This window comes from Echeneis naucrates, chromosome 9 (genome assembly GCF_900963305.1).
Source record: "Echeneis naucrates chromosome 9, fEcheNa1.1, whole genome shotgun sequence".
Classification (NCBI taxonomy): domain Eukaryota; kingdom Metazoa; phylum Chordata; class Actinopteri; order Carangiformes; family Echeneidae; genus Echeneis; species Echeneis naucrates.
The window spans coordinates 21,372,262-21,398,615 of NC_042519.1; the positions used below are offsets into that span (position 1 = coordinate 21,372,262).

The 26,354-nt window shown below is 44.4% G+C and overlaps 1 protein-coding gene across 1 annotated transcript; it reads right to left on the reverse strand.

Moving 5' to 3' along the window:
- Nucleotides 1-8,833: 8,833 nt before the first annotated feature.
- Nucleotides 8,834-25,309, reverse strand: scarf2 (scavenger receptor class F, member 2). The gene is made up of 11 exons (XM_029511356.1): nucleotides 24,633-25,309; nucleotides 22,129-22,187; nucleotides 21,943-22,044; nucleotides 20,951-21,470; nucleotides 20,188-20,406; nucleotides 19,826-19,954; nucleotides 19,409-19,512; nucleotides 18,003-18,117; nucleotides 17,572-17,669; nucleotides 12,603-12,758; nucleotides 8,834-11,059 (listed from the first exon to the last, which is right to left on the reverse strand). The coding sequence occupies exons 1-11, from the start codon at nucleotides 24,740-24,742 to the stop codon at nucleotides 9,834-9,836; spliced, it is 2,838 nt and encodes a 945-aa protein (XP_029367216.1). The 5' UTR covers nucleotides 24,743-25,309; the 3' UTR covers nucleotides 8,834-9,833.
- Between the last annotated feature and the right edge of the window lie 1,045 nt (nucleotides 25,310-26,354).

The window sequence follows — 26,354 nt, forward strand, 5'->3', positions numbered from 1 at the left end:
GGGAGGCAAAGTTTAATTTCATTGTGTCGCTGTATATGAAATCAGACCTTGTGACAGCACAGCACATTTGTACTGTGTTAACACCCTGCGAGAGAGAGCGAGAAACGTCTCTCCCCTCCAAGTTTACCCAACTCCAATGTGTCATGTACATTAGGTCACCACGAGGGGGCGGTGACGCCCACATGTACACTTCCTGGCAGTTTGGCGGGTAAGATGTACTTCCAAATCCTAGCCACAGACAATTATGTTTCCAACAAAAATAAACCATTCTTGCCTGGAATGCTGCAGCAAAAAACCATCTCCTCATCTCTATCTTTTCCAGACACAGGACTCTGCAGCTCCGGGCCCGGCGCTCCACCGTTTCAGATTGTGTGTCAAATGGCAGTTAAACCGTCCCCCTGTTTTAACAGGGTTTCCTCCCCCTCCGCGGCCGTCGTAAATCTGCGGGGCCTGTACGTTTCTGTCGTTGGAGTTTTAAAGTTTGCATCTTTTAGTTCTTTTTTTTTTTTGTTGCTGTTGTTGTTGTTGTTTTGTGTGACTTGCATTGCTGGGCCACGCTAGATCTGAAAATAAACCAAAAACAACTTTTATAGCTGAGTTAAAGAAAGAGGAGAGTTGATGGGATGAAACCATAATGAGCAGTGGGGGTGGGGCGACTCCTCAGTCTATATGTGTGGATGCATACCATATGTGTTCACAATCAGCATGTTTCAGCTTACATCACATGGTGGCTGCCAAAAAAGGGGAACGCTGTTATTATTATTCTGCTGACAAAGGGGAAAATGCTATCATTTATAACCAGAAGGCTACGGAGCAGACGAGCAGATGATGAAAACACTAAATTTGTACTGAGGAAGTTTTTCCATTTGAGTTTCTTGCTTTCTTTTTAATTAATTAATTAATTTTTTTAAGCAAATTACAACACTTTCAGCTGGCAAATGATCAAACGCTGAAACGCCTCACCGTTATCTTACCTCCTTCGGACAGACGGTTATAAAGACACACACACACGTGTGTGTGAACGTGTACACATCCTATCTCACCAAAACACCGGATGCTGCCCTTACCAGTCAGCAGTGTATTGGTTTGTGTATCTGCTCTTTGCTGATGCGCCCGGTCAAGTTTACTTCTCTGCGCCTTATAATGTGGATATGTGTAGATTTATGGAGTAGCAGGAGTGATGAATAAAAATATGCGTTTTAGAAGGAGCAGTTGTCTTTATGTGTGTGTTTTTCTGTCTGGAGCCTCGGGGCACCTAGGGGTGGGGGAGCCTGTTGCCTCTCTGCCTGCTGTGCTCCTGTCTGCTCATAAAGCAGAGAGGCAGCGCTGAGGGAGGTGAAGGCCACGCAGAGGGCTTCATTCATTAACAGCTAAATGCTAATGAGCGCGCTTCACTGTACACTGTACCGTGTGCGGACGTGGCCTTGTGTGGGTTCAGCTTCGAGGTGCAAATATTATTTCCTCCAGAAAGAAAAAGCTGATTCTGGTGCTTTTATTTGCATTTAAATAATTGTCCGCGAACACGTATCTAAATTAACTTCAAATTAGTCACCCATTGATTTAGCAGAATTTATTCCTCGTGATGCTGTTTTGTCAAAAATAAAACAGCTTTTGGACAAACAGGGGAGCTGGACTGAGACGGATCTTTGACTTAATGTGACTGTATTTGGGAGCATTTTTCTGTGCATGGGGTAAACCAGACCATCACTGAGTTTGATTGAGATTGCGGTGAGCTTGAACCTTCGACCTAAAATGAGCGGCTCCAATTTTCCCCACATAAGGAGGCCACAGGATGCCGTGCGACGCTGCTGGCTTCGGCAGAGGATCTGTGTTGCACAGGCACAGATGATGACGCTGCCTTGTTTACGGTGGCTTTGTTGTGTTAGTGGTGAAGGTGATAGGGGACTGCTGGGACGACAACCTGCTGAGGCAGAATTTGCTGTACAATCTATCTGTTTGTGTAGTTTATATGTAACTCTTTCTGGAGGTGGATACATTTTTTTGACGTTCGTGGCTGTTGTCATTTACTTTACAGATTCAGAGCCAGATAACTATTAAAAGTCAGATTTGAGTGAAATAGGCTGCATTTCAATCAGCTGACTCAGATACTTTCATCACGATTTGCAGATAATCTAGCAAAGGGGCCACAGGTCAAACTAAAACCAGGGCCCTTGTGGTCTGGACTAAACGTTAATGGCGGCTCAGGACTCATTTTAAAACTCTTAAAACCAAAGTAAAAGTTTGACTGCTCTCTGTGGTATATTATGCAACTCCTGCTAAATTTGAGAAGTTGATGAGACACTCATCATGAGACTGAGAGTCAGTTACATAAATGTGGAGTAAAAGTCCTGCCAATTTGACTTTGTTCGCTTTATTTCATCTGCTTGTGTTAGTCACACAGTGCCTGTGCTAAGAAAACTGGCTGTTGGCTGAAACTGGTAGCAATCTTCTAACCCTCAGCACAAGAGCTATTCCTTTAAGCATTTAAACGTTTCTTCCAGCTCTTCATGCCTTAGTGAATTTCACACCATGGCATCAGTTTGTACTTACTCACTATCGCAGTAATCCAACCTGAAATGGTGATAAACTTCATTCTGCGAGGGATTGAAATAAGAAAAAAGAGACTATAGTGGCTCAGCCTGAACTGAACTTGTTGGATCTCAGACCAGATGAGTTTTTTCTGCTCCTCTCTGACTCTCCCTGTTAGGTTCGGGGACATGTGAGCATTCTCTTCATGAAAGATTAGTTTTGATGCAATTTGCATCCGCAGGGTTGAAGGGACAAAGCTTTTACAGTGTTGTTGCTAAACGCCATCTGGCTCATTAGAAAGGATAATGAAAAGCTGGCTGCATTAGCGATGATAGCGACCACCTGAAAAAAGATCAAAACAAGCAACAAAACATTCATCTGCTGTCGGTCAAACTCGAAATTCTCTGTCCCGGACTTTTGATGGCTTTCATTTTAAAGTCACATATTTTAACTTTTAGCAACCCTTCAGGCTAACAGTCTGAGCTTCGGGCTTGCGGAGGTCGAACATCCCACTGAAGCCGCCGTGATCCGATCACTGATTCTTCACGCCCTTTGGGATGCTGCGGTGTAGCTGACCCTGACCTCTGACCTCTCTTGAGGAGGCAAATCAAAAGAGAATTTCCCCACGGAGGTCAAATAAATATCATATGTCTGAAGCAACAACAAACAACACACTCGTCTTTTGCAGTCTCACATACATACAGACCACAATTTTACAATTTAGCCATGAGGGTGCATATCTAGGTCAAGCAGGAATAATCTCAGAGCCAAAGATTTCAGTGTTTACATATTTAAATGGAAAGCAGGACAAGGTGATGGACGGGCCAGGTGGTGACATCATGGTGGGGTTAGGGTTAGGCATGGAGGTGGGAGAAGGTGGGTGGGTAGGGGGGGGGTTGGACCGGTGTAAGGATTAGGGCTGATGGATGTCCAGTTTCTGGCCACATCAGAAGAGCTGAGATTGGGGGGAGGGGGGTGCCGGGGTGGAGTGCAGGCAGGCAGCAACCACCGCTGCTCCCCTCCCTCTAATCTGCGCCTGGGTAATCAGAAACACATGGCTCCCCATAATGGCTCCAGTGTTGTCCCGTGCAGGAGAACAGGGCTGTGAGGGTCATGTACACACCAGCACACGGCCGCAGTGACGGTAAATATACAGCCAACACATCACTTCACATGCAGCTGCACTGCACCGCACACGCAGTTAGCATATCCTGCCATCCATACACAAATCAATGCCACTTCTCTGCCCCAAACCGCATTTTATTTTTCTTGGTTGTTATCAAAGTGTGTCTAACCAAATAAGAAAAAGGGTGTGAATAACCCTGACCCAGCCTGAGTCACAAAGATGTGGTAAAGGAAATCTGATTTAGTCTGAAAAACAAGGAAATGTTCCTTCAGGCGGATTCTGCATCAACATGTGTTTCTGTAACTTTGGCAATAAAAAAAATATTATAATAATAAAAATGTGTAAGTTTACATCTCAAGCAGCAAAGTCGCCCCGAAGCTACAGTATCTGGATCACAGACACATCTGATTGTGGGAACAGTCGGTGTTCAGCACACGAAAAATATAAACCATCTCCTCATTTTCCTCGGGCAGACACATTCAGGTCTTGTGATCATTTTCCGTCCTAATATTTGGAGTAATGCAGCAGCTCGCCGTTTCTCTGCTGCTCCAGGTTACAGAGTGAGCAGCAAGTAAAGGAGGAAGACCAAGAAGAAGAAGAAGAAGAAGAAGAAGAAAAAAAAAAAGACTCTCGGTCAGCCTGTGGAATTATGTGAAAGCTGAAACCTCGAGCCACATTACGAAGTCTGAAGTCCCACTTTCCTGCACAGATAGCGGATGGATGGGCGTGTGAGGGAATAAAGGACGGAAGAGAGGGATGAAGGAGGGAGAAGGAAAAATAGGCTCGAAAAAGGAAAAAACACAAGTGTTAAAAAGAAAGAAGAGGGGAGAAAGAGAGAGAGAGAGAGAGAGGGAGGAGGAGAATGAGCATCTGAGTAATCTGCTTCCTATTAACCATCCGAATCTTCTCCTCTAATACACTCGTTCCATTGATTTATGCTGACAAAGGGGGAAAAATTCAGGGCAATTTGAAGTCCCAGACAACTGTTTGCACACCCGTCCATGTGAGAGAAAGGGAGGAGGAGGGGGGTTAAAAAAAATCCCCATCTGGATAGAGAGAGCGACTGTGGTGTAATTACATTTTCTTGGCTATTCCCACATTTATTATTATTATTATTTTTTTTTTTTAGGGGGGGGGGTCAAAATGACAGCCGAGGCGCAGTGAGGCTCTGCGTCCCAAACCCGCAGCGGAGGTGCAGTAAAGTGGGATCAAATGAAGTAAACAGCTGACTGAAGTGCGACACTGATAAGTTTATCCGTGTCTTCCCCTCCAGCTCCTCGGTTCTGACCTACTTTCAGCGCTTTGCCAGCTTGTCTGAGCATCTATTTGGGAGGTCGGCTTGTTGTGCCGCTGCGCTTAATTTGCGCATTAGGAGCGGCCCGTTTTTAGTCCCAGTGCCTTTGCGAGGGAATTTTTGGGTCTCTCTCATAATGACAGTCTTAAATCGCGGAGTGCGTAGATGTCACTGGAAATCTATAAACACACATTTGATGCTGGCACCCCCCGCCTCTCCCCCTTTCTTCTGGTTTGCGCACTGACCTCAGTTCTTGGTGGTTTTGGCTCGAGAAAAGCACCAGCTCCATTTCCAGTAAATCTCATTTCATAGTTACTGCATTTCCACAGGGCTGAGAAACAACATTTAACGTGTAAGGAGGACTGCAATTAGACGGCGTTTCTCGCAGACAGCGCGTCGACGCGGATAACAGATGAAAACAGCATTGTCAAAATCTCCCCCGGCCGCGTCTGATGCAACCAATCGGCCTGGGAAATAACTGCATTTTAGGAAATCGTGCTGCGACGAGCTGCGGATCTGTTTGAGCACCAGAGCAAAAAGAAAGAAAACATCATACACTGTCACTTTGAGGCGTTTCGGGAAGTTCGTTTCATCAACAGTCATGAAAAAGTTACAGAAAGTTTTTTTTTTTTTTTTTGACCACATGTTTAACGTCGTCCTGAAAACATGCAGATAGAAGCTGATTTGCACTGAATGCTTCTTTCATCGGAACAACTCATATGGAGGGAAGTTTAATCCGTTATCCTGAACCCAACATGGGCATTGAAAAGGCTGCTCTCCACTCTGTCCGTGGTAGAATTAATATTTTCTCCCCCTTTTAAGTGAAACCTGACTCCACTTTCTTTCTGCTTTGCATTGCAGAAAATATTTGTCTTTTTCCCCCACTCATAAATTTCTTTCTTCCTCTCCTTGCAGGGACTGAAATGGCTACCAGATGTGGTTCCAATCTGTTCCCGTTGCCGTGGAAACACATGGACTGGAATAGATTTTCTGAGTCCAGGGCTTTTGGCTGACTCATTGGGCCCGAGTTTTAAAGCCTTGCTGTTTCTATGGATTTGGCAGACCGACCGGGTCCCAGCTCCAAGTCGTGTTTAGACTGGCAGCCGACATGTCACTGAACCCCCCTTCCCACACTCCTAACCCTGACTGTTTGACCACACTTCATACGCTATCCTGATAGTCACCCCTTTGTGCTTCTTTGGTGCTGCAACGCCAGATAGAATTTATATTTCACACGTCAGCCTTCGACGGCCAAGTCAATAAAATGAGCAAAACATTATTCTACGCTAACTGCGGAGGGGGGATGTGAAAAAGGCCAAGTCCCATAATCATGCACAATCATCTTCCAAATCCGATTCACATCCATTCAAGAGCAGCAGAAATCCAGAGCAAGTCGCACACAGTTCACGTCCAAATGCTAGGCCGCGGTGACACGTAACACGCATTTCTGAGTTCTGACTTTCCCACAACATGTCAAGGATGAAAAGCCAGAGAACATGTGTCGGTGTGCTCGGCTGAGAATCCGCTCCATCTGCGAGCAGAGGACGGGCAGACGGAGGCACTTGTGTCAACATTCCTCTCCATCCTGCCAATGAATCATCACTTCAAGCCATTGTCACGGTAAAAAAAAAAAAAAAAAGGGGGTGGGGAATGATTGGAGCCTAAAAAAGCAAAAAAAAAAGTCAGGTCAAAATCTTTTAGGCTTCATCAAAGTAGGTTTTGAGTCTGTAAAGTGGAATCCAAACCAGACTGAAGCTTTTAGACGCACAACAAGGCCCAACTCAACAGTTTATCAGACATGTATGCATTCATTATACACATACAACACCGTGGCCAAAGAGAAGAATCCCAAATGATGCTGCTTCGTCTCCTGGTTCCAACCCATCACATGACCCGTCCGTCCATCCATTCGTCCTCCCTCTTTGCCTTGTGGCCCAGTCCGGCTTACATCCCCGGCAGAAAGGACGCATATACGGCGCGTGATTAGCTCCTTAGCACAAAGTTTCCAATGTTTCTCCTCTATGAAAGGAGCTCTTGTCCCCCCCCCCCCACCTCTCCCTGTCCTGAAGGAGCCAAATCAACAGTCCCCTGGTTCCCCTGGGCTCTTTGAAGAGCCGCTGCCACTGAAGCGCTCTGTAGGACTCCCAGTAGCTCCAAGTCACAGGAAAAGGGTCAAATATCAATCAACAGTTGAATGAATTTAGCTGCAGATTTATACGGTATGGTGTCTTACTCAACGTTCCCCCTTTCACCTTATTGTTTTTCCAGTTGATGGCACACTGCGGTCCGGCCCGGGGGGAAGTTACGACCACCAGAGATCGGATGGCATCTCCGTGAACTAGTCGACTGATTTTTACATTATAATTTGACTAGAGCTACTTGCATTGCTTTTTTTTTATTTATTCCAAAGAAGTAAATGAGGAAACACGGATTTAATGACCATACAAAAGTTGCGACAAATAAACCACAGAAGACAAAATATACCTTACGCCTACGATTGATAAAGTTTTTGTAGCTTTTCAGGCCCCTCTTTACAAAAATATGCACTGTAAGCCAATAAAAATAAGGCACGGGCCAGTCAGATAAAAATTGCCACTTCGTAATTACACAATTTTAGGATTTTAAGTATATGCAACTGTTTCAACAGTGGTATCATGGTAGTATTGTACAATCCTTTCTGAATGAGCTATGGGAGGCAACAAAAACAACTGGAAGGAACATGAAAAGAAGATTACAGATTTCCTGTGCAGCTATTAATGCCATATAATTACACTCTGCGTCATGCAGTTAAGTGTTACACAAACAATAACATCAACAGAGGACAATTACAAAGCCAATGTAAACTTTACAGGCGGAAAGTACTCATACTGTTGGTTTGTTTCAGCGCCAAACAAAAAAACCAAAACACACACACACATACACACACAAAAAAAGCAAATTAAACATGAGAGCCAGTTCACTGACACCAAAGAAAACAGAAAACTAAAAAGGTCATATAAGCACAGCTTACAAAGATAATAAAAAGTACACAATGTATACAAGTAGAAATAATGGTGAAAAAAAAACAAAACAAAACGTGGTGTACCTTGATGAAAACACAGAAAAACTAGACAAGTGTCCAAATTTGCGGTTCAGCCCAAAGCATACCAATAACTCTGCGTACGCCTTCACCTGTTATCATCAGATCGCTAAGTGCTACTTTCAAAATAGCTACTGAGAGAAAAGCTTTGTCGTCTCGACGAAATAAATTTGCCCAGTTCCCGTATCCTGGCCGCCCCGCCCACTACCGCCATCCCCACCTTCTTCTTTGGTCAACGTATTTTTGGGCAAACACTTGAAATAAAAGTTGACGACAACATTTAGGCGAATATATAGCTCCTTTGGCTTAAACTGATCCACAGTTGAGGCACATTGTGAGACTCCAGGCACGGTCATATGAATAGCAATGAAACGGAAGCACCTTGTTCAGCATGGATCTACTAGCTTAGGATAATACGTTCCTTAGGGGGTAAAACATCTTTCACAAGAAAACTTTTTTTTTTTTCTTCTCATGCCATACCCCCCATGGCATAAACAAATTCATGTGAAATGATATTGGCCTGGTTTCTCTGCTAAACTAAAAGAGCAAATAAAGACACATGGCAGCATCGTCCTGTAATCTGATCTGCGGAGCGCTCTCCTAATGGTCAAAACCATCTTTAGCGTTGGATTTACAGGATGATTTTGTCCCGCTGTATGTTCTTTTAAAATGCAGCAGAGGCAAACTGAAGATGTTGCTGTAATGCGGAGGAACAGAGCGAGTTTAAAGTGATTTATAAGCGTGACATAAATTCAGGACATTGAATAGCTTGGAGTTTCATTTTGGGTTTAGTGGTTTAGCTGACTGAATAAAACGTACAGTAAGAGCACATTCTGGTGATTTGGTGTTAGCAGAGGTATGAAAGAGTTTTTTTTTTTTTTTTTTTCGCGGAAACACCAAAGAAAGATTGTTCGGGCTTCAACAAACCGTGTCATGACAGAGTTGACCGAAAGAGGACTGAGACTTTCACTCCATGGAAGAGCTCAGGAGGGGACGCTGTTGTATGTATGTAATGTAGCATAGCATGTATACTTCTGGGGGATCAAATTCAGCTGCATAGAGAAGACCTTATTAATTACTAACATCAGGCTACAACCTGAAACCTGAAATCTGGTAGCAACAAGTGCAACCTCATCTGCGAAGAATAGCTTTGAAATTAAAAATGAAGATCTCGCTTAAATCCAACTGTGTCTGCGCCAGTTGGTCGACTGAAGCGTGAAAAACAAACCAACAAACAAACGAAAAAAAAACCCAAAACAAAACAAATAGCTTGCAATCCTCAAAGGATCTGAATTTGGTTGATTTTTTTTTTTTTTAGTACCTTCAGTGCCTGTGGAGAGCGTACGGAAAAAAAAAAACGCTATTATTTCCCTTGACACCTGTTTAGCAAATTGCAGTTATGCTAACTCGAAAGCAACCCATATATAAATATAGTGGTGGACGTGCTGCAGAGGAAGAGAGATGAATCAACTACAGATTATGTCTACGAGCGCCACTGTTCTCACAGCTGTGTCCGGCTTCGCCACAGGGTGTGGTGTGTGATTGATACATAGGGTTAGTTGTTACACAAAAAAACAAAAAGAATTCTTGAAATGTAATACAATGATGTATAGAGGTCATTATCATACAACTCACCAATATGCCCTTGATTTAAAAGGCATTTCTCACTCTTGGCTGGTCCTGGAGTCACAGCAAACTCACACTGGGAAATGTTTCAATTCCTTGATTGAAAAGCTATGTGGTTCACAAACAAATCCATATTGGTCTTTTTGAAATGCATCGGAACATTTGTCTTTTAAAACCACTTATTTCACTACCTGCGGTGGCATGATGGCCGTCTTTGGTTGGGGGGTTTTACTTTCAGATGTATCCAAAGTACCCTCCTTGCCTTTCTTCCTCGGTGGCTTTTTTATTGGAGTCTTCTTTGGCGTTGGATCCAGCGTTGGGTTCCCTGACCTTGAGCCGTTCAAGTCCTGCTTCTCCGGGCTCTTGCCTTCGGGGGTCCCGAGGTCGGTAGTGATGGGCACCATCATTTTTTGGAGGGTGCTTGAGGTGGGCAGCAGGGGCTTGGTGGAGCCCTGCCCGCTCAACCCACTGGATGGGGTCCTCTTGGCCTTTTGCGGAGGTGTGGGCTTCTCCCGGTTCCCCTTGGGCGTGGAGAGACCGTTGGTCTTCGTCAGGCCTGTCCCTTCGTTTCGGTTGATGCTCTGGGTTTTCTCCTTCAGCTGAGCAGCGAGCAGCGTGGCAGCCTCAGAGTTCATATGAGGATGGATGACCTTAGGGCTCTTAGGCGGTTCCTTGGGGGTCTCCTTTGGACTATCAGCGTTCTTCTTCTCGGAGCTGTGGAAGTTACTAATCTTCTTCAGGGCGTTCTGAACAACGCCGTTAATGTGCTCCATGTGACTGGGACTGGAAGCGTCCCCAGACTTCTTACCTCGCAGAGGTTTGTGTTTGCTGGGAGAGCCATTGGCGTCCGCCTCCTTAGCCTCCTGCTTCTTCTGCTTCTCGTGGTACCTCTCCTTCATCTTCTGCCGCTCCTCACTCTTGGCTGAGCCATCGCTTGAACTCCTCTTTTTCTCCTTTGGCACCGTCAGCGCCTTCATCCCCCCCTGGCCTTGCTGCTCTGGCTGTGGAGCCCCCGTGGTGTTTCCATGTATCCACGATATCTTGGGCTTGGTGGATGGGTCCGGTGGGCGTGGTTTGGGTTTGCCAGGCGAAGGCGGTGGTTTACCATTGCGCTTGGCCTCCGGTGTCGGAGTGCTGTCGCCATCCTTGCCGCTACTGTCGTCGTCCTTGGACTGTTTGGAGAGGCGGGCGATGCGGGCATACAGAGCTGCAGTGGTGGACTCTGAGCCGCTGGTGGAGCCTTCGCTGTCTGAAGTCTTGAGCACGGGCTGCTCGCTACCTTCTGATTTTGAGACGCTGGTGTCTTTCAGGGAGGTGTACTCCCCTGCATCCTCCTCATTGAGGACAGCTTCTGGCTTCTCTGTCGCTGGGCTCGGGCTGCGCTCTTTACTTTCGTTCACAGATTCTGTGGGTGATGGGCAGATCAACAGGCGTTAGTCAAGGGTTGTTTCTCCCGTCGCCAAAATTAGTTCATTTCAACGTATAAAAAAGAATACATCAAAATTTCCAGTGAAGTTATGACAGCAGAGGTAACATGTCTCTGCTGACAATGTAAACTTTAATCCACAAATCAGTTCTGTGCTATAGCCTATACAGGTGTGGCAAGCTCAGTTTTTTGGTGATCCATCAGGTGGAGGACCAGAACAACATAATGCAGACATAATTAGCTTTTTTTCCCCCTGTTCACATGCTGCTGTGGCTCAAGGACAAATCAATTTGACTGATTTGCTCTACTTGTATCTCCTTCTTTTTTCATGTCAAACCAGCAACAGAACCTTTGGAACTAAAGCATTGGTGCAAAAAAAACAAAAAACAAAACAACAACACAAAAAATACAAGTGGTACTGTGTTAAAATAGTCTGGCGGAGCAGTTTTGGCCTGCGGGCAGCCATTTGCCAACCACTGGTAGTACGACCACTAGCTCATGATGACTTTCAAAACAATTGCCACCGCTTGTGTTGCTGACGTTCAATGACTCACAAATATTACACAATGTAATACAAAAAAAAAAAGAATAGTTTAATTATTTCTACCTTCATATTTCCTACTTTTCTCAGGATATCGAGTGTTGCGTTCTACACAGGTTGTATTGCTCAGATTTGTTATTTCTGAATTTGAGCAATTATATTATTGAAAACTGACCGCATCAAATTCTAACAAATGTGTTACATCTGTGACTTTCAAATGGGAACATTTCATCGGTTTCTATGCAAGGCAACACTATTTTCTTCTCGCCACAAAAAGCACTCACACCAAGAGTGATATCTGTACCGCTTCATTTGTCGGTTTGTGTATGCATACTTGAGAACTGGAGCAACTCCACTGCAAACGATCCTATCAGCACAACTCTAATTCAAGACCCCTTCATGATGTTTACTGTAATCATTTTGTGCCTGAGGCTTTTTAGCCAGAACCAATTGTTTCAAATCCCTTCAAACATTCATGGGGAGAATGAGAACTAAATCAAGCTACTAAGAGATCACTAAAAATACATCAGTCAGACACAAATGAAAAAAAAAAAAAAAAAAAAAAAAAAACTGAAAGAAAGAAAAAGCCCTAAAAACAAATCTTGACTTGCTCTGTCAGACCTACAAGTTTGGGTTCTATCAAGCTTGAAACTCTTAGTCACTGTTTGGATTTGTGCCACATGCTGACTGGACTTTTCCATTTCCTGTTTATACTCCCCTTGTTCTTGGGGCAAAACCTGGATCTAGATGGTAAGTGATAAGGACCACCTATCTCCGTAATGAGGTTTACAGAAGTGAGCGAGTCACTGGAGTGTACAGAGGAGATCTTGACTCCTTCAAAAACCTCTCCATCAGTGTGTGTGTGTGTGTGTGTGTGTGTGTGTGTGCGTGTGAAGGCTGCCAAATGGCAAAACCAAATTATGGATTTATGTGCGTCATTCTAGATAACCAAACAGTTTATTTATTCTCACAATGACTCACCTTCATGGGGCACACAGTATACTGGTCCCTCGTCTCCGCTCTCAAAGGAAGAGAAGGACTCCTGGGACGACCAGGAAGAAGGGGAGGGCTCCTCGGCCACCGATGGGGGCTCGATGAAGCTGCAGTTGAAGGTGTTCTCTGGGTCGTGGTGGGCTACTGAGAACAGAAAACAAACGCAGAAGCCTAAAGGTCAGCCAGAGGATATTGTACCATGTTACAAGAACAACAGTCTGTTCTCACTCACTCTCACAACTGCAGCAGAGTCATAGAAAGCGTTGATTTAAGTGAGTCTGCAGAAAAAAAAAAAAAAGATCTGGCTTTTATTGGTTTTGCATGCAGGATAGACACCAAAACATTCTTGGAGGTTTTTTTTTTTTTTTTTTTTAAATGAGCTATTCAGTATTTTCTATGCTAATGCTAAAAAGTAACGCAACGCGGAGAGTAAACGTGAGTTGTTCATTGCGGGTCAACAGCTCCACGTGACCCGGGGAACTAAGACCAAGTAGTAACAACAGAAAGATCCCGAGGCATAAATACTCACTCATTAAATCATTCATCATTTATGAATGAAGAGATAAATGACTGAGCATGGGAGCTATAATTTATCATTCTGAAGCAAAAGTGTGTAAAAGAAAATCTCAGTCTCTGAGATTTTTCTCTTTTCTTTTTTTTTTTATCCATATTTTTGGGAGTTTTATTCAAACTGTCAGAGTACCAAACTGCTCGCTTTATAAACAGCGATGAGATTAACCTGGTTTAGCACAACGACTGGGAGAAGTCTATAAAATCAGGATTGCTTTGTTAATGACATGCCGTGTTGTGGATTTTTCTTGTGTATTTCCATGTTAGCCACAGTTGGATTCTTTCATCATCTTCCACAGTGATATGTAGGTCAAATCATGTTTCTCTCTGTCCTTCCTTCCCTTCAGACGCTGCAGCTTTCTGCTGACCCTTCAGTCTGAAGACAGCTGTGGTTTCTGAGGGATACTTGCGGCCGATCTTCCCATCTGGCATGAACTGTTTTGGCGTAAACTGTGCTGGGCGTTGACTCGACATGATCGACCACATCAGATGCTCCTGTTTACATGCCCGATGACACATGGGCCCATCCGTTTGTTTAGACCTCAGATAAACCCTCCGTGCAAGGAATCCCTGAACTGTACCCCGGCCAGGAACAAATCCTGGCTCCTACGTTGTTGTTAAAAGGACGAGACACTTTAAAGGATATACTGCAGGGTTTTTCCAGACCTGATGACATGTAGAGCCCCTCTCTTATGAAAAACTGTGCTTTCTCTGTGTCTTCGCGGTTATATCCGATTTCATGCAGCTTCGCTTGGATCCTTGCTGCACCTAGCTGTTATATAAATGCACTTTTAAAATGTCACGAAACAAGAGAATCTTGAGCTCATTAACAACCAAACACAAATAGCTTCAGCGGATGATTTGTTCAGACGGTCTTCGCACCACAGCGTGTGAACTGCATGGATCTGATTTATTTCTCATTCTCAAACCAACCTGGTGTTCACTCTCTTTCTTCCCTCGTCCGTCCTTCGTGCGACTTTCCGTCGGGATTTAGTCATGGTCAAATCAGAAGGGGGTTAGCGATCCTCCATGTGAAGCGTATTTGTGCGAAGTAATTTTCAAGGACCCGATCTTTTTTCTTTCTTTTTCAGTTTTTCATGCTGCAGAGTATTATCCAGTTTTCTAGATCACACATTTAGCTGGAGGCTACTACGTCATATGGAGGGTCTGCTCCAAAGTCTCGCTGACATACTGAGAAATAATTATGAGGTTAATTAGGTCCATCTGTATTACTACACTGATCTAAAACACTGTGCCTTAAATTGATTTATCCCCAACAAATAATGTCAACCTCTGACCTACAACTTTGGGTAAGTGCTGAGTTTGATGTCTCTGTAAAAAGTCTGAAATAACAAGAGTGTGGGATATGTCTGCAGGGGATATTTCCATCCGAGTTCAGCCGTCTACGTGATTATTTAAGGATGTCCTGTTTGCCATACAGCTATAAACCTGCTCTCCTTAGATTTGTTGATGTTAGCTAATGTTAGATTTTCTGACTAATACACAATAGCTACACAAAGTAGTCATTATCGCTGTTCTCATGTAATTCAAATCAACCCTGAAGATTTATAACACTGTAGATGACAACAACATACGTTATATAACATTTGACAGTAAAATATTTATCAGGAGGTGCGGCTGACCGGAGTGAAGTAGAGTATGTGCTCTATCTGCACTTCTGCCCTTGCAGGGTCACTGCTGTGCAGCAGCAGGCAGACACGCAGAGACTGAGGAATGTAGAGCAGCCAACTTATGCAGAGACTTCAGTGAAGTTAGTCAACAGGCAAACACATGGGCATTTTGCAGCTTTAGTTGTATGCTGTGATGAACAACTGCTGCCCTTGAAGGCTGCTCCCTCCAGACTGCGGGCCTAGCGGGGCAGATTGTTCTGCAGACTGGATGCCACTGTGATCCCTCCCCGCGTGAGGGCCGACGCACAACAGAGCATTATTGACACGTCCCAGCTGCAGAGCTCCACCACCGCCACAGTTGCTCGACGGGGGGAGGAGGCCGGTTCGGTGTACAGACCTGGGGCAGTGGATGTCTGGAGGCTTGAGAGCTGAGGCTGGAATCAGAAATCTGCTAGTTTGTCTGGCCCAGCTGTGGAAATCTGGGCACAGAATGGGAATATTATCTGCCAGTAATAATAAGAATCAATATGTTTCAGCCTGAAATAGCCCACGTTGGAGTGTGGATCGCATGTCTAAACAAGTCTAAACAGTTTAGACGAATCCACTGCACATCCAACATGACCTCCTCTGAGCCTTCGAGACCAGACGCTGATCATAAACATCTTTTTTTGCTGCCCTTTTTCATTAGTCAGCTCACAAATGCATGAAAGTGAGGCTGACTGTGCTCCTGCAAACGCATTTACAACTCAGAATAAATGAAGATGAAAAAAATCAGGTGGTGCTGCACTCAGCACTCACTCATGGGGAAGCATTTGGACCCAGAGGATGCGAGGAATGATCTGCAGGGCGTGGAGTAAATATCCTCGGATGGAATGCCAAACTACAAGCAAACAGCTGTGGTTTTGCCAAGAGGGGAATAGGTGACAGTGTGCTCGTGTGGCTGGCTTCTCTGAAGCTAGCAATGCTAACGGCGTAGCAAATGTTGTCTTCCTGCCCTCCTTCCCCCACCTTCCTCTTTCATTTTGTCTTGCCACATCTGTTGCCACTGACCCTGGTGTGGATAAATCACAGTTCTGACACGGGCTGGGGTAAATTGACCACTTCCTGTTTCCAGCCCTTCTGGGCCCCCTCAGGAATGTGTGTGTGTGTGTGTAAGAGTTAAACTGTCTTGGTGTTGGTACAAAAAGCTTGTGTGGGAAGCCCAACAGAAAGCAGAGTAGCAAGAATTTGGACAGGACAAATGAGATAGGAGAAGACAGACGTTGAACGACCATAATGGATTAAAGGGAATAGAGTCCTGTTCTTCAGTCTAACTGGTCAACATCTTTGTTTCCTGAAACTTAAGTAAGTAAGATGGTAAACGGTGTGAATGCCTCTGACACAGATGATGCTGCGCCTCTGGCACACTGCTTCACGTGGTCAGGCTTTTTAGAAACAAACACACTGCCGTGACAAAGGCAACTCTGTCCCAGTGCTGCATTTTGGACTGAGAAAAACTGGAGACAGATTCTTGGTTAAATAATCAGCTGGAACACTGAGGAGACACGTGCTGCTCACACAAAGACAAGAAACCGGGTCATCATGTTTTAACTGCTTCCACACCACCAACGCAGACAACAAACCGCTTTTAAAGGTTCACGTTGCAATGTTTTGTACTGACGCACATTAAAACCAGCAAGCTCTGCAGCACCAACCGATCAATTAGTCTAGAAGTGCAGTTCAGTCCTTTTGGACTTCATGTGTTGTCTGATCAGTCGGAGGATTCTCCGTTTAAAATGATACAATAACAAAAGCAGCAAATTAATTGGAAAGCTGACTTTGGTGAGAAAATACCTGTAACAATTAACCAACAGTAAATGTCCTCCCTATATTCTGTCAGTGTTTCTTAAATAACAAAAAATACTTTGCACAATAACGGCTCTTAGACTGGAACACAAATAATTCCATGTCTTTAAAATATTGGAAATGAAATCTGCACAGTATGGAAACAGATTTTACTGTTCATAACGTTGGATGTAGTGTCACCATACGAACCCTGAACCAAAGCAATCATCTTTTAAAAGATCAGCATATCTCCTCCGTCTGAAGGGGGGTCACAGACAGATCTGTCTCACACCACGAGACGTCCGCACGGAGAGAGCAGAACCGAAGCGTCCACCCAAACAGAGCGGCCTTTGATAGCGCGTCACTCAACCCCCTCTCCCCCCGACAGCCACCGGCCGTCTTTTAATAACACAGCCTCCGCGTCAGCCCGAGAAAAGTCGATGGAAATGAGCAAAGAAAATGGGAAGAAAAAAACCCAGTATAGGGTTGTAATAATATGAACACATGGCATTTGAGGGTGCCAAGAATAATAAGGGGCTCCAAAACCAGCGCATTCCTCTCAAATGAAACCCCACACTCGCCTGGCAGCCACCATACACTTTTCAACCCTATTCATCATAGAAGAGGCAGACTGAGGTAGGGCTGAAGTAAAAAGCTCCCTCTGACTGCCACTCATTGCTGTCACTGTGTCTGCTGTGTTTTTAGTGAAGACATTTAAAAGAACCAATCGAAATCAGTTCTTCACTGTTTTATCAAAATGTGAAAAGCTTAATCAATTTTTAAGCTGGAAACGATGTGGCCTTCCTAACTCCACTCCGCTCCGCCACTTTGGCAGGCCGTGTTGTACAAGAACTGGAGAAACAGATTACGTAAACTCTACCAGCTTCCTGCAGCAGTGTGGTGGGATATGAGAGAAGAGTTCTGGGGCTTACCGACTACTTTGGGCAGTTTCTGTCGCCTCAGTGGAATACGTGGAAGTTTAGTGCTGATTCTGCTGAATCGTCCACACAGGATCCGCTTGGCTTTTTTGCTGTTGGTAGAGTTGTCTTGGTTAGGATTGAAAAGGGATGACGCCATGGAAATCCAAATGAATCATTCAAAAGAGGCATATTAAACCTGGCCGTGTGCCTCCTTTGAGGGCTCTCTGGCTGCTCACATTGCTACTTGCACAGCAATGTCAATACATAAAAGTACTTAAAATACATCTACCCATTTAAACAAACTGGTACCTGAGAGGGAAAAGCAGAAAAAAAAATATTTTCCGTTACTTTTTATAACCTGTCCAAAGCTTCAACAAGGATCCCGAGCTCCCGACCCGGGTCAAGGAGGCCTACGGAGCCAAAGATACCTATCTGTCACTCACTTGTGGTCGTCTTTGTGGCGACACAGGCAGCAGCAGCACAGCAGTGAGAGGAGGACAATCAGTAAAAAGGACACCAGGGTTCCAGCCGCAATCACACCCATCCGCTGGTTGGGCTCTGAAAGACGAGATGCAGAAAGTTCTGGGTGTGCCACATGGACGCGGGGGAAGCTCTGAGTGCCAGTTTCAACAAACCTCTCTCTCCGTCATCACTAACACCCAAAACCCCGGCATGTATAAAATCATGATGATTTACTACAAATCCACATTCACAATGACTTGACTATGGGGTTAAACTCACTGTGCATAATTTTTATTGATGTGATCGTTAGCTCGGGTAATAAAGACAGAGCGTGGTGCTGCGTTAATAATTGATTTTCATCAGCTGAACTGACGTGAAGCATCTCGGAGCAAATGAGATTGCAACCGACTGAAATTCACCACAAATAATTCACTATTAATCTTATCTCCCTCAAGACGTAGGCCCACTTACCCTTTCATTGCTGATTTCCTGCAAGCAACTTCCCTGTCACCCCACCCCACCCCCTCTTAACTACCCAACCCTCACCGAAACACCATGATTTATTAACTCCCCTCCCTCTTCAAGTGGGATACACCCCAAAGATGATAAGTGCCGTATTGCATAAGTAAGAACAACATTCGGCACTCGCGAGGAGAAACGACGCCGATGGAGAGGCAAGCCATCAGTTAAGGTGTGAGGGGGATGCTATCACGTGAGGCTGAGATGGATTGCGGGGGCAGGCTGGGCAGGGCATGTTGTTATTGCTGGTTTAAGGTGAAAGTGACAAGGTCAGATAATATCCCTGCCCATCAAGTTCCGGGCCAGAATCCCTGCTACATTGATATTCCCTCTGCCTGCCTCCAACCTTCACGTCTTCCTCTTTTCTCTGTCTTCGTTCCAAGTTTTCTTTTGCTCTTGCCTTTTCTCCACCCCCCTTCTCTTTTTTCTTCTTCCTTCCTCTCTCGCTCTAGCTGGACAGGAACAAAGCCAACAAACACAGCCATAAAAAGGACACTGGTCTGGGTCTGGAAACACTATCAAGAGCCCCGCTACGTTATAACTCTCCCACTTCAGACACACACTGACCTGAATAGATGTGCTTGTTGGCACTCAAGTGTACACAGCCAACTATTAGACATTTCATACACGGCCAGTACAAGTAGCGTTGGGCTTTTAGGACAAACTGTTGAAAAGCGTTCAAACTATTTCTGTTTGTGCCGTATGGGAGTAAAAAAATAAATAAATAAATAAATAAAAAAAAAATCTTCTTTGCTTTGGAAAAGTTAAACTGCTGAGAAAGACACTCATGTTCACAGAAACCCCCCTAAAAACATCACAACCACACAGCTTCGGGTTACTCATGACAGGAAACAAAGATTTTTCTTACGAAGATAGCAGGCACCAGACACAGGATCACAGTTCTTGTCATGGCAAGAGCAGGTTTGGTTGCAGTTCACTCCGTACTGGCCAGGTTGACAGGTCATATTGCAGCTTGAGTACAGAGAGGAGACAAAAACAACATCTGTTTAATGTCCATTCCAAGTGACAGATGTGCAAAATGGGACACGGAGCGAGGGGGGGGGGGAAACCCAAGCATTTTTTATTACGTGATAGAGGTTTATAGGAATTTAACTTTTCTATTCCCAGACTGTGCTTTATCACTATCTGTAAAAACATGCCTCGAAGAAACACAAACTCACTCCTGCATTTCCCAAGAGATGTAAGTGTGTGACAAATTCAATATGAAAGGCATCAATTCTTTCCACTATTTAGTTTTTTTGCTATGAGGCGTCTCATGACTTACTAGGTGCCATAAAAGCCCGGGTCACACAGACACTCTCCGGTGACAACGTGACAGATGCCGTTAAAACAGTGACTGCAGTTGTTCTCACAGTTTTCGCCATACGTTCCGTTGGGGCAGCGCACCTCGCACCTGTGACGCACAACACGGGGAATGCAATGATTACAGACTTTTACAAAGTAACACAAATGACTCACGGTCATTATCACAATGTGAGAAATGCTACTAGTTAAAGGCACTCCCATTATCTTTTTTGATGTTCGAAATGATAAACTACAAAGGGACAAACCAAAAGGGGGGGGGGGGTGACCAAACAGAAAAATGCCACTGCTTTATAGAAATTCCTTTTACAGTTTTTTTCCTACCTGTCCCCAATCCAGCCGGGGTTGCAGTGCGAGCACTTGCCATGGATGGGGTCGCAGTGGTGACCGTCCTTACAGGTGGGACAGACTTCCTGGCAGTTTTCGCCGAAGAAGCCCTTGGAGCAAAGCTGATCGCACCGTGTCCCGTTCCAGCCTCTGTCACAGGTGATGCAGCGCCCCTCTGTTACCTTACAGGGCTGCTGGCCTTTGCAGTGCCCACATCTGCCACCAAAGAAAGAAGAAGAAGTGAAAAAAAAAAACAAACTCTCACTTATCTTCCTCCCGCAAATCTCGTCCAAATGTGCTGAACCTGTTAGAGGATCTGATACATGATGAAAGCCATCTGTATTTGCATGCCTTAAATTTTTGTTCTAATGATCATTTAAAGAGGAAGATAAACAAATCTGAGCCCTTTTTTTTTTTTTTCTTTTTCTCCATATCAACTACATGTGAAAGCGGGTCAGTCCACGGAAGGTAAAGCACTCAGCCTGAATTGCTTTTACATGTTGGCTGATGATTACGGGATAATGTGAATACCAAATCCTATAACTTGCTTTTTTCTTGCTCCATTAAGTAACATGTTCAAATATTTTTAGGGTTATCTGCTGCAGCATATATCAAATCTTATTTCCTATCAAAACCACAAAGCCGCACCATAATATGGATCAGAGAAGGGAACTGAACATTAGGCATCTGTAAAACTGCATGTTTCCTGTGTTTTTGAAATGGTACATTTGCTGTGCCAAGTCCCCCGTCCCGCCCCCACCTGTTCCTGCAGTTCTGTCCATAGAATCCAGCAGGACACGGTTCCCTGCAGAACTTCCCACGGTAGCCTGGCGTGCAGGTACACGAGCCGTCGGCCTGGTTGCATTTCCCGTGGATGCACTGGCAGTATCGCTCACACCGCGGGCCCCACAGCCTCTCTCGGCACTGACAGCGCCCCGTGAACTGGTCGCATGGTGAATTGTTGCAGTTGCACTGGATAGCGCAGTTCCTTCCCGTCCAGCCAGGGTTGCACTGGCAACGGCCCGTCATGGCATCGCAGACGGAGTTGATGCTGCAGTAGCAGTTGTTGTTGCACTGGGGACCCCAGGCGCCGGGATGGCATGTGCATTTGCCCGTCTCTTGATCACATTTTCCCTTTTGGCACAAGCATGCGTTCTCGCAGTTCGGCCCCCAGCGGTTGTGGTTGCAGGTGCACTCGCCGGTCAGGTCATCGCACTGGCCGTTGGGGTAACAGTTACATTTCCCCTTGCAGTCAGGGCCCCAGAACTGGGCAGGGCACTCTGTCAAAACAGTAACGTAGTCAGGAAAAGACTTCTAACTTGTTCGATACCCTTTAAAAGAGGAAGAAGACAGAATGACAATGTCTGTAAGACGCAGACTAGGAGACAAGCTGGTTCCAGAAGACAAAATCCCAATCAATGTGTTTACCACATTTGAACTGACATCTACTGAAGAAGTGTGAGTTTGAGTTAGTCACACAAAACCCGAAGCTGCTGGTGGTGCTAGAAAAAGTACAGGATCACCAAATTCATCAGACTGATCCTCTAGGCACCGTGAATATTAATGGAAAGTTTCATGTTCTCCTTCAACTTCCTGCTCCAGGCAGTTTCATTACCAACATTACCACCCTGCAAACGCCACTTATACTTTGGTTCAGTGAAATTTCCAGAAGCTAAAAGAATTTGACCTTTTAACACGATAGTTAAGAGGGAAACGAAAAAAAGAATAATAATTGCGAAAAGTATTTCTTACTAGTGTCACAGCTAGCTCCAAAGTATCCATGGCGACAGCGACATTCATTCGGCCTGACACACACCTCGTTCTCCTTGCAGGTGAAGTTGCCTTCACAGAGAGCTTGGGCGAACAAGAATAAGCCACATTATTCAACTGCATTGTACAGCGAGCTGTGTGACTGTCGGGGCTGTTTGTGATACATACGCGTCAGGCATTCATCCCCTAGCTGCCCCCATCCACCGCAGCACACCGATCCCGATGACCTGGAACAGAAGTCGAGAGTGGAAATGAGAGGGGAAAGAAAAGGCACCAAACTGAAAAACAAGTGGAAACAACGTCCCCTTTGATCTGGAACTTTCTTTTTGATGTGGCTGATGTTGAAATCTGCCAATGTATGCTTTGGACCGAACACGACGCATATGCTGAGCACATGGTTGCATGACTTCCTGAATATGGGTCATTCCCATCCAACTCTATATAGTACTCAGAAGGCCCCTTAACCCCTGAATGTGTAGTTTATTGGATTCTGTAGGTTTCCCCAACCTTCAGGGAATACAAAGGGAGAGGTATGAATATTCAGAAGAAAAAAAAAAAAAAATTGCAGCCACGTTTTCAGCCTGTCAGGAAAGGACGGATGCGTCTCTTCTTCCTCCCACGCCTGTGACCTCTGCGGGGCCCCTGCAACACGTCAGCTTCCCCTAGAGCGTTTGAAGACGGCAGTTTACTTTCAGCCCGTGAGCGAGGAGCAGTGCTGCTTTTCATCCTAAAATAGACGTGTGGTAGATAAAACAGGCCGAACCCCGGCATGCTGTCACTCATGAAGGAATGAATAAGCCCCTTACCACATATTTAACTTTTGGTAGCTGTGGCGGTGCTGCTAACTTTGACAGAGTCCAGATAAAATGTATGGAATTGACCCTTGTTGACCTTTAGCACGCAGCCAATCCGTGACGGAGACAGATTACATTCACTTTTTTCTGGCTTTAATGTAACGTTGAGGAGCGAAAGCTGCAAACCTGTTTGCCTTCCATTATTACATAAAGAATGTGCCTAAAAACTCGCCGGCCTTTCACTGATTTTTCTGCACATTTGGCTGAGAGCTTCTTTTTATTTTTTGTTCCCGGACAGTTTTTACAAAAAACACAACTCTGGAAAACAATTGGCGTTGAAGGCATCATCAGTATGTTTGTAAAGCCATTCCTGCTACACCAGCTGATTTTGCAATGCTCTAGACACGCACTGGAAAAACTGACGAGCGATGATAAATGCTGAATTACTTCCCTCGATTCATTTCAGTTCCAGCTAGAAAAAATAAAAACATAAAAGGGATAATGGGGAAAACAAGTGAGCGGTGAGTGGAGAGTTCACTGCAATGAATGTTGAATACTGGAAGGAGGGCAAAGTGTCAAACTTGTTGAGCAATGGGCACCAGGACTATATATATATATATATCTCACTCTGAAAACTTGACAAAGCAAAAAAAACGAAGTGCTTTTTTTGGGGGGGGGGTAAACAGCAATATGTTGCCTTATGAAGCACAGAAAAATTTATGAGCTGACAACACAACTTGCAACCTTTGAGCAGCAGCTCTTGATTACTTTGCATTTCATTCTGACTGTGTGAAAATGTGTGGCTTTTGTGATAAGCTATTTTGGGTTTTTGCTCCAGAACTTTTCACTGCACAGGATTTATTTTTTTTTTTTTTTAATTGTCATGCTCATCTGTCCCAAAATCTGCAAAGAAGGCCCAGTTGTGTTACAGAAAACAAGAAGAACTTCAACAAACTGTAAGCAGGTGATTTCTTATCACACGTATCTGTTACAGCTCACTGAAAGAGGATCTCTACTGTACATTTGCTGCTTCTTGCCTACCACAGTTTCTGTCGAGCGAGCTTGGATGCTGCAGTCAGCAATTGTGGACTTGGATGTTGTTCGCAGAAGCTCAGCCATTTTCCTAGAGGTCACTGAGAAATGCTTTGAAACACTATGATTATTTTTCCCACGCCTGATTTTTTTTTTTTTTTTTTTTTTTTTTTTTACACTATCAGCCGATAGCTGAAATTTTGTTCCCTTTCTAAACTTCAGCCACAGTGTGGTTACCAAACTGTGCCACGAATGCTGTGAAGGTCAACAAGAGCGCCCCCTAAAGAGCAACAAACCAGCCATCTGCTCCAGATGTACACATCTGTATGGCTGCTTTCTTCAATGGACTCCTCCTCCTGCTATACAATGAACATGTTATATTCAGGAGGGAATGAGGTCAAAGTGAAAGTATATATATATATATCGGAGATATATACCAAGAGTATGTGGAAAAATGAGAAAAATAAAAATAAAGAGTTGGTTGACTTCACTACAAGTTTTTTGACCCACTTCAAAGAAACCTTATTCCTGCACAGTCAACACTGCAGAAAAAAAGTCTGTTTTATGATGCTGTATATTTCTTTGTCAGCTTTAAAAAAAATAATAAAATAAAATAAAAAATAAAAACAATTCCCCCCCCCAAACAAATTGAAAAGCACTTTGAGGAGAGAGGTGATACTTATTTTCAGTGCACTTCCAACTCTCCTCTCTTTATTTTGCAGACAGAAATGAGACAGAGAGAGGTCGAAATGGTTCAAGGAAACTTTAAAAAGTAGAAAAACAAAAAACAAACTGCCTTTGCAGACAGTAAAATCCAGCCCAACAGCCCTCTGCAGCGATGCTTACCCAGGTGTTTTGCATACATTCCTGCCTTTGGGATTGAGATCTTGGCTGAAAGCGGAGCAGAAGAAGAGACAAACCACCGCAACGACAGCAAAAGAGTTCTTCACTTCCATTGTGGAAGCAGCAGCATCCTTCTGGACGCCGTTTTCACTCCGCGTTTCGCTCCTCCACGACTTCTGACGGAGGCTCTTCTCTTTAGGTTTCCTCTTCCACACATTCACATAATCCAGATTGTATTTAGAAAATCCTTTCTGGTGTTTGAGGTGTTTAAGAATAATAACAACAACAAAGATGATAAAAGAAACAGAAAAGTCTCGCCACCTCCTACGCCATGGAGAGAGACTCAGCAGCCAGCGACAGAAATCCCGCAATCACAAAAACAAAAAGTCAGCAATGGCACTTTTCTTCATCAGCCTTGTTCTCCGTTTAATCCATCAAAGTTTGTGAAAGAAGACATCCCGCAAAACGCGATGGATCCGGACTCATAATGACTCTTCTGTTTTCCACTGCAATGTCCTCAACGCGTCCGGAAACCTGTGGATTGATGAGAATCTCGAACTAACCCCCCCTCCAAAAAAACAAAAAAAAAAAACAACAACTCAAAACGGTATTGAGGTGAATGAAGTGCCTTTGGCTTTGTCCTCTCTGACAGAGTGGCGCTTAATCCCCAACTTTGAGTCCTGTGTTTCGCTCTCAGGAGTGGCAGGAGGGAAATTCCTGATTTGTTACTCTATCTTTGGCTTTGCGCGCCATGTGTGCGCCACCAAATTTACATACGGCTGTGCGCAACGGGGTCTGCTTCAATGGCCTTGGTTTGAAGGGGGAAAAAAAGTATGTGTGTGGCCTATTTTTCATTTTAACAAACAGGAAGTTAATGGAGACAAATAAGATATTTAATTAAGAATTAAGAATTAAGAATTGCACTCATGTGGAATAAAAATGACCAAAATGAAGTGTCTGAATTATTATGGATTTGTGGAGAGGTCGTGATTTGAAGAAGAGTAACCAATTCATAAACACTAATTTAACATAATCTTCATTTAATGGATGACCAAAGTGAGTGCTTTTTCTTGTGTGTGTGTGTGTGTGTGTGTGTGTGTGTGTGTGTGTGTGTGTGTGTGTGTGTGTGTGTGTGTGTGTGAGTGTTTTGGAAAGGGGGCAAGGGTGCAACAACTAGATATGAAACAATGGCTCCCCCATCTGTTAACAGGAACAAAGTGATTTTGGCAAATGGCGCCTCCTGGATTAAATTATTTAAATGCAGCTCCAAGGCCTCCTCATTACTGACAGCTGCAGGAGAGAGCCAGGAGAAAAATCTGGATCTTCTTTATTGGCAGTCGACAGTACCAGAGACATATTACATCTGCACTATAATTGTTATTACTACACCACTTCACCCCAAAAATCAGGAAGCGCATCAGTACTGCGTGACATTTAAATATTATATAGGTTGCGGAAATGACATCAAAAAATGGCTCAATGACGCCATCTTAAAAAAAAAAAAAAAAAACAACCTCAAGAAAATTGAGCCGCCTCGATCAAAATATATGCAGACAAACGAAAACTGTTGTGTATCATTGCTAGATGCACATCTTCAGCGGGGAGTCGGGAGTTTTCATCAAGATGATCAAAATCAGTTTCCGCCATTGTACCTGCTGCTGAGTAGCAGTCAGAGCGCCACCTAGTGGACAGAGGAAGTCAGCCGGATAACGCAGACGTCATCCG

Excerpts from the sequence above, each read along its gene's own strand:
- scarf2 (XM_029511356.1), bottom strand. The coding sequence starts at position 24,742 with ATGGAAGTGAAGAACTCTTTTGCTGTCGTTGCGGTGGTTTGTCTCTTC. Across the intron at positions 22,045-22,128 it reads AGGGGATGAATGCCTGACGC|CTCTCTGTGAAGGCAACTTC; the intron begins GTATGTATCACA and ends TGTTCGCCCAAG. Across the intron at positions 17,670-18,002 it reads CGCCACAAAGACGACCACAA|CAAAAAAGCCAAGCGGATCC; the intron begins GTGAGTGACAGA and ends CTCTACCAACAG.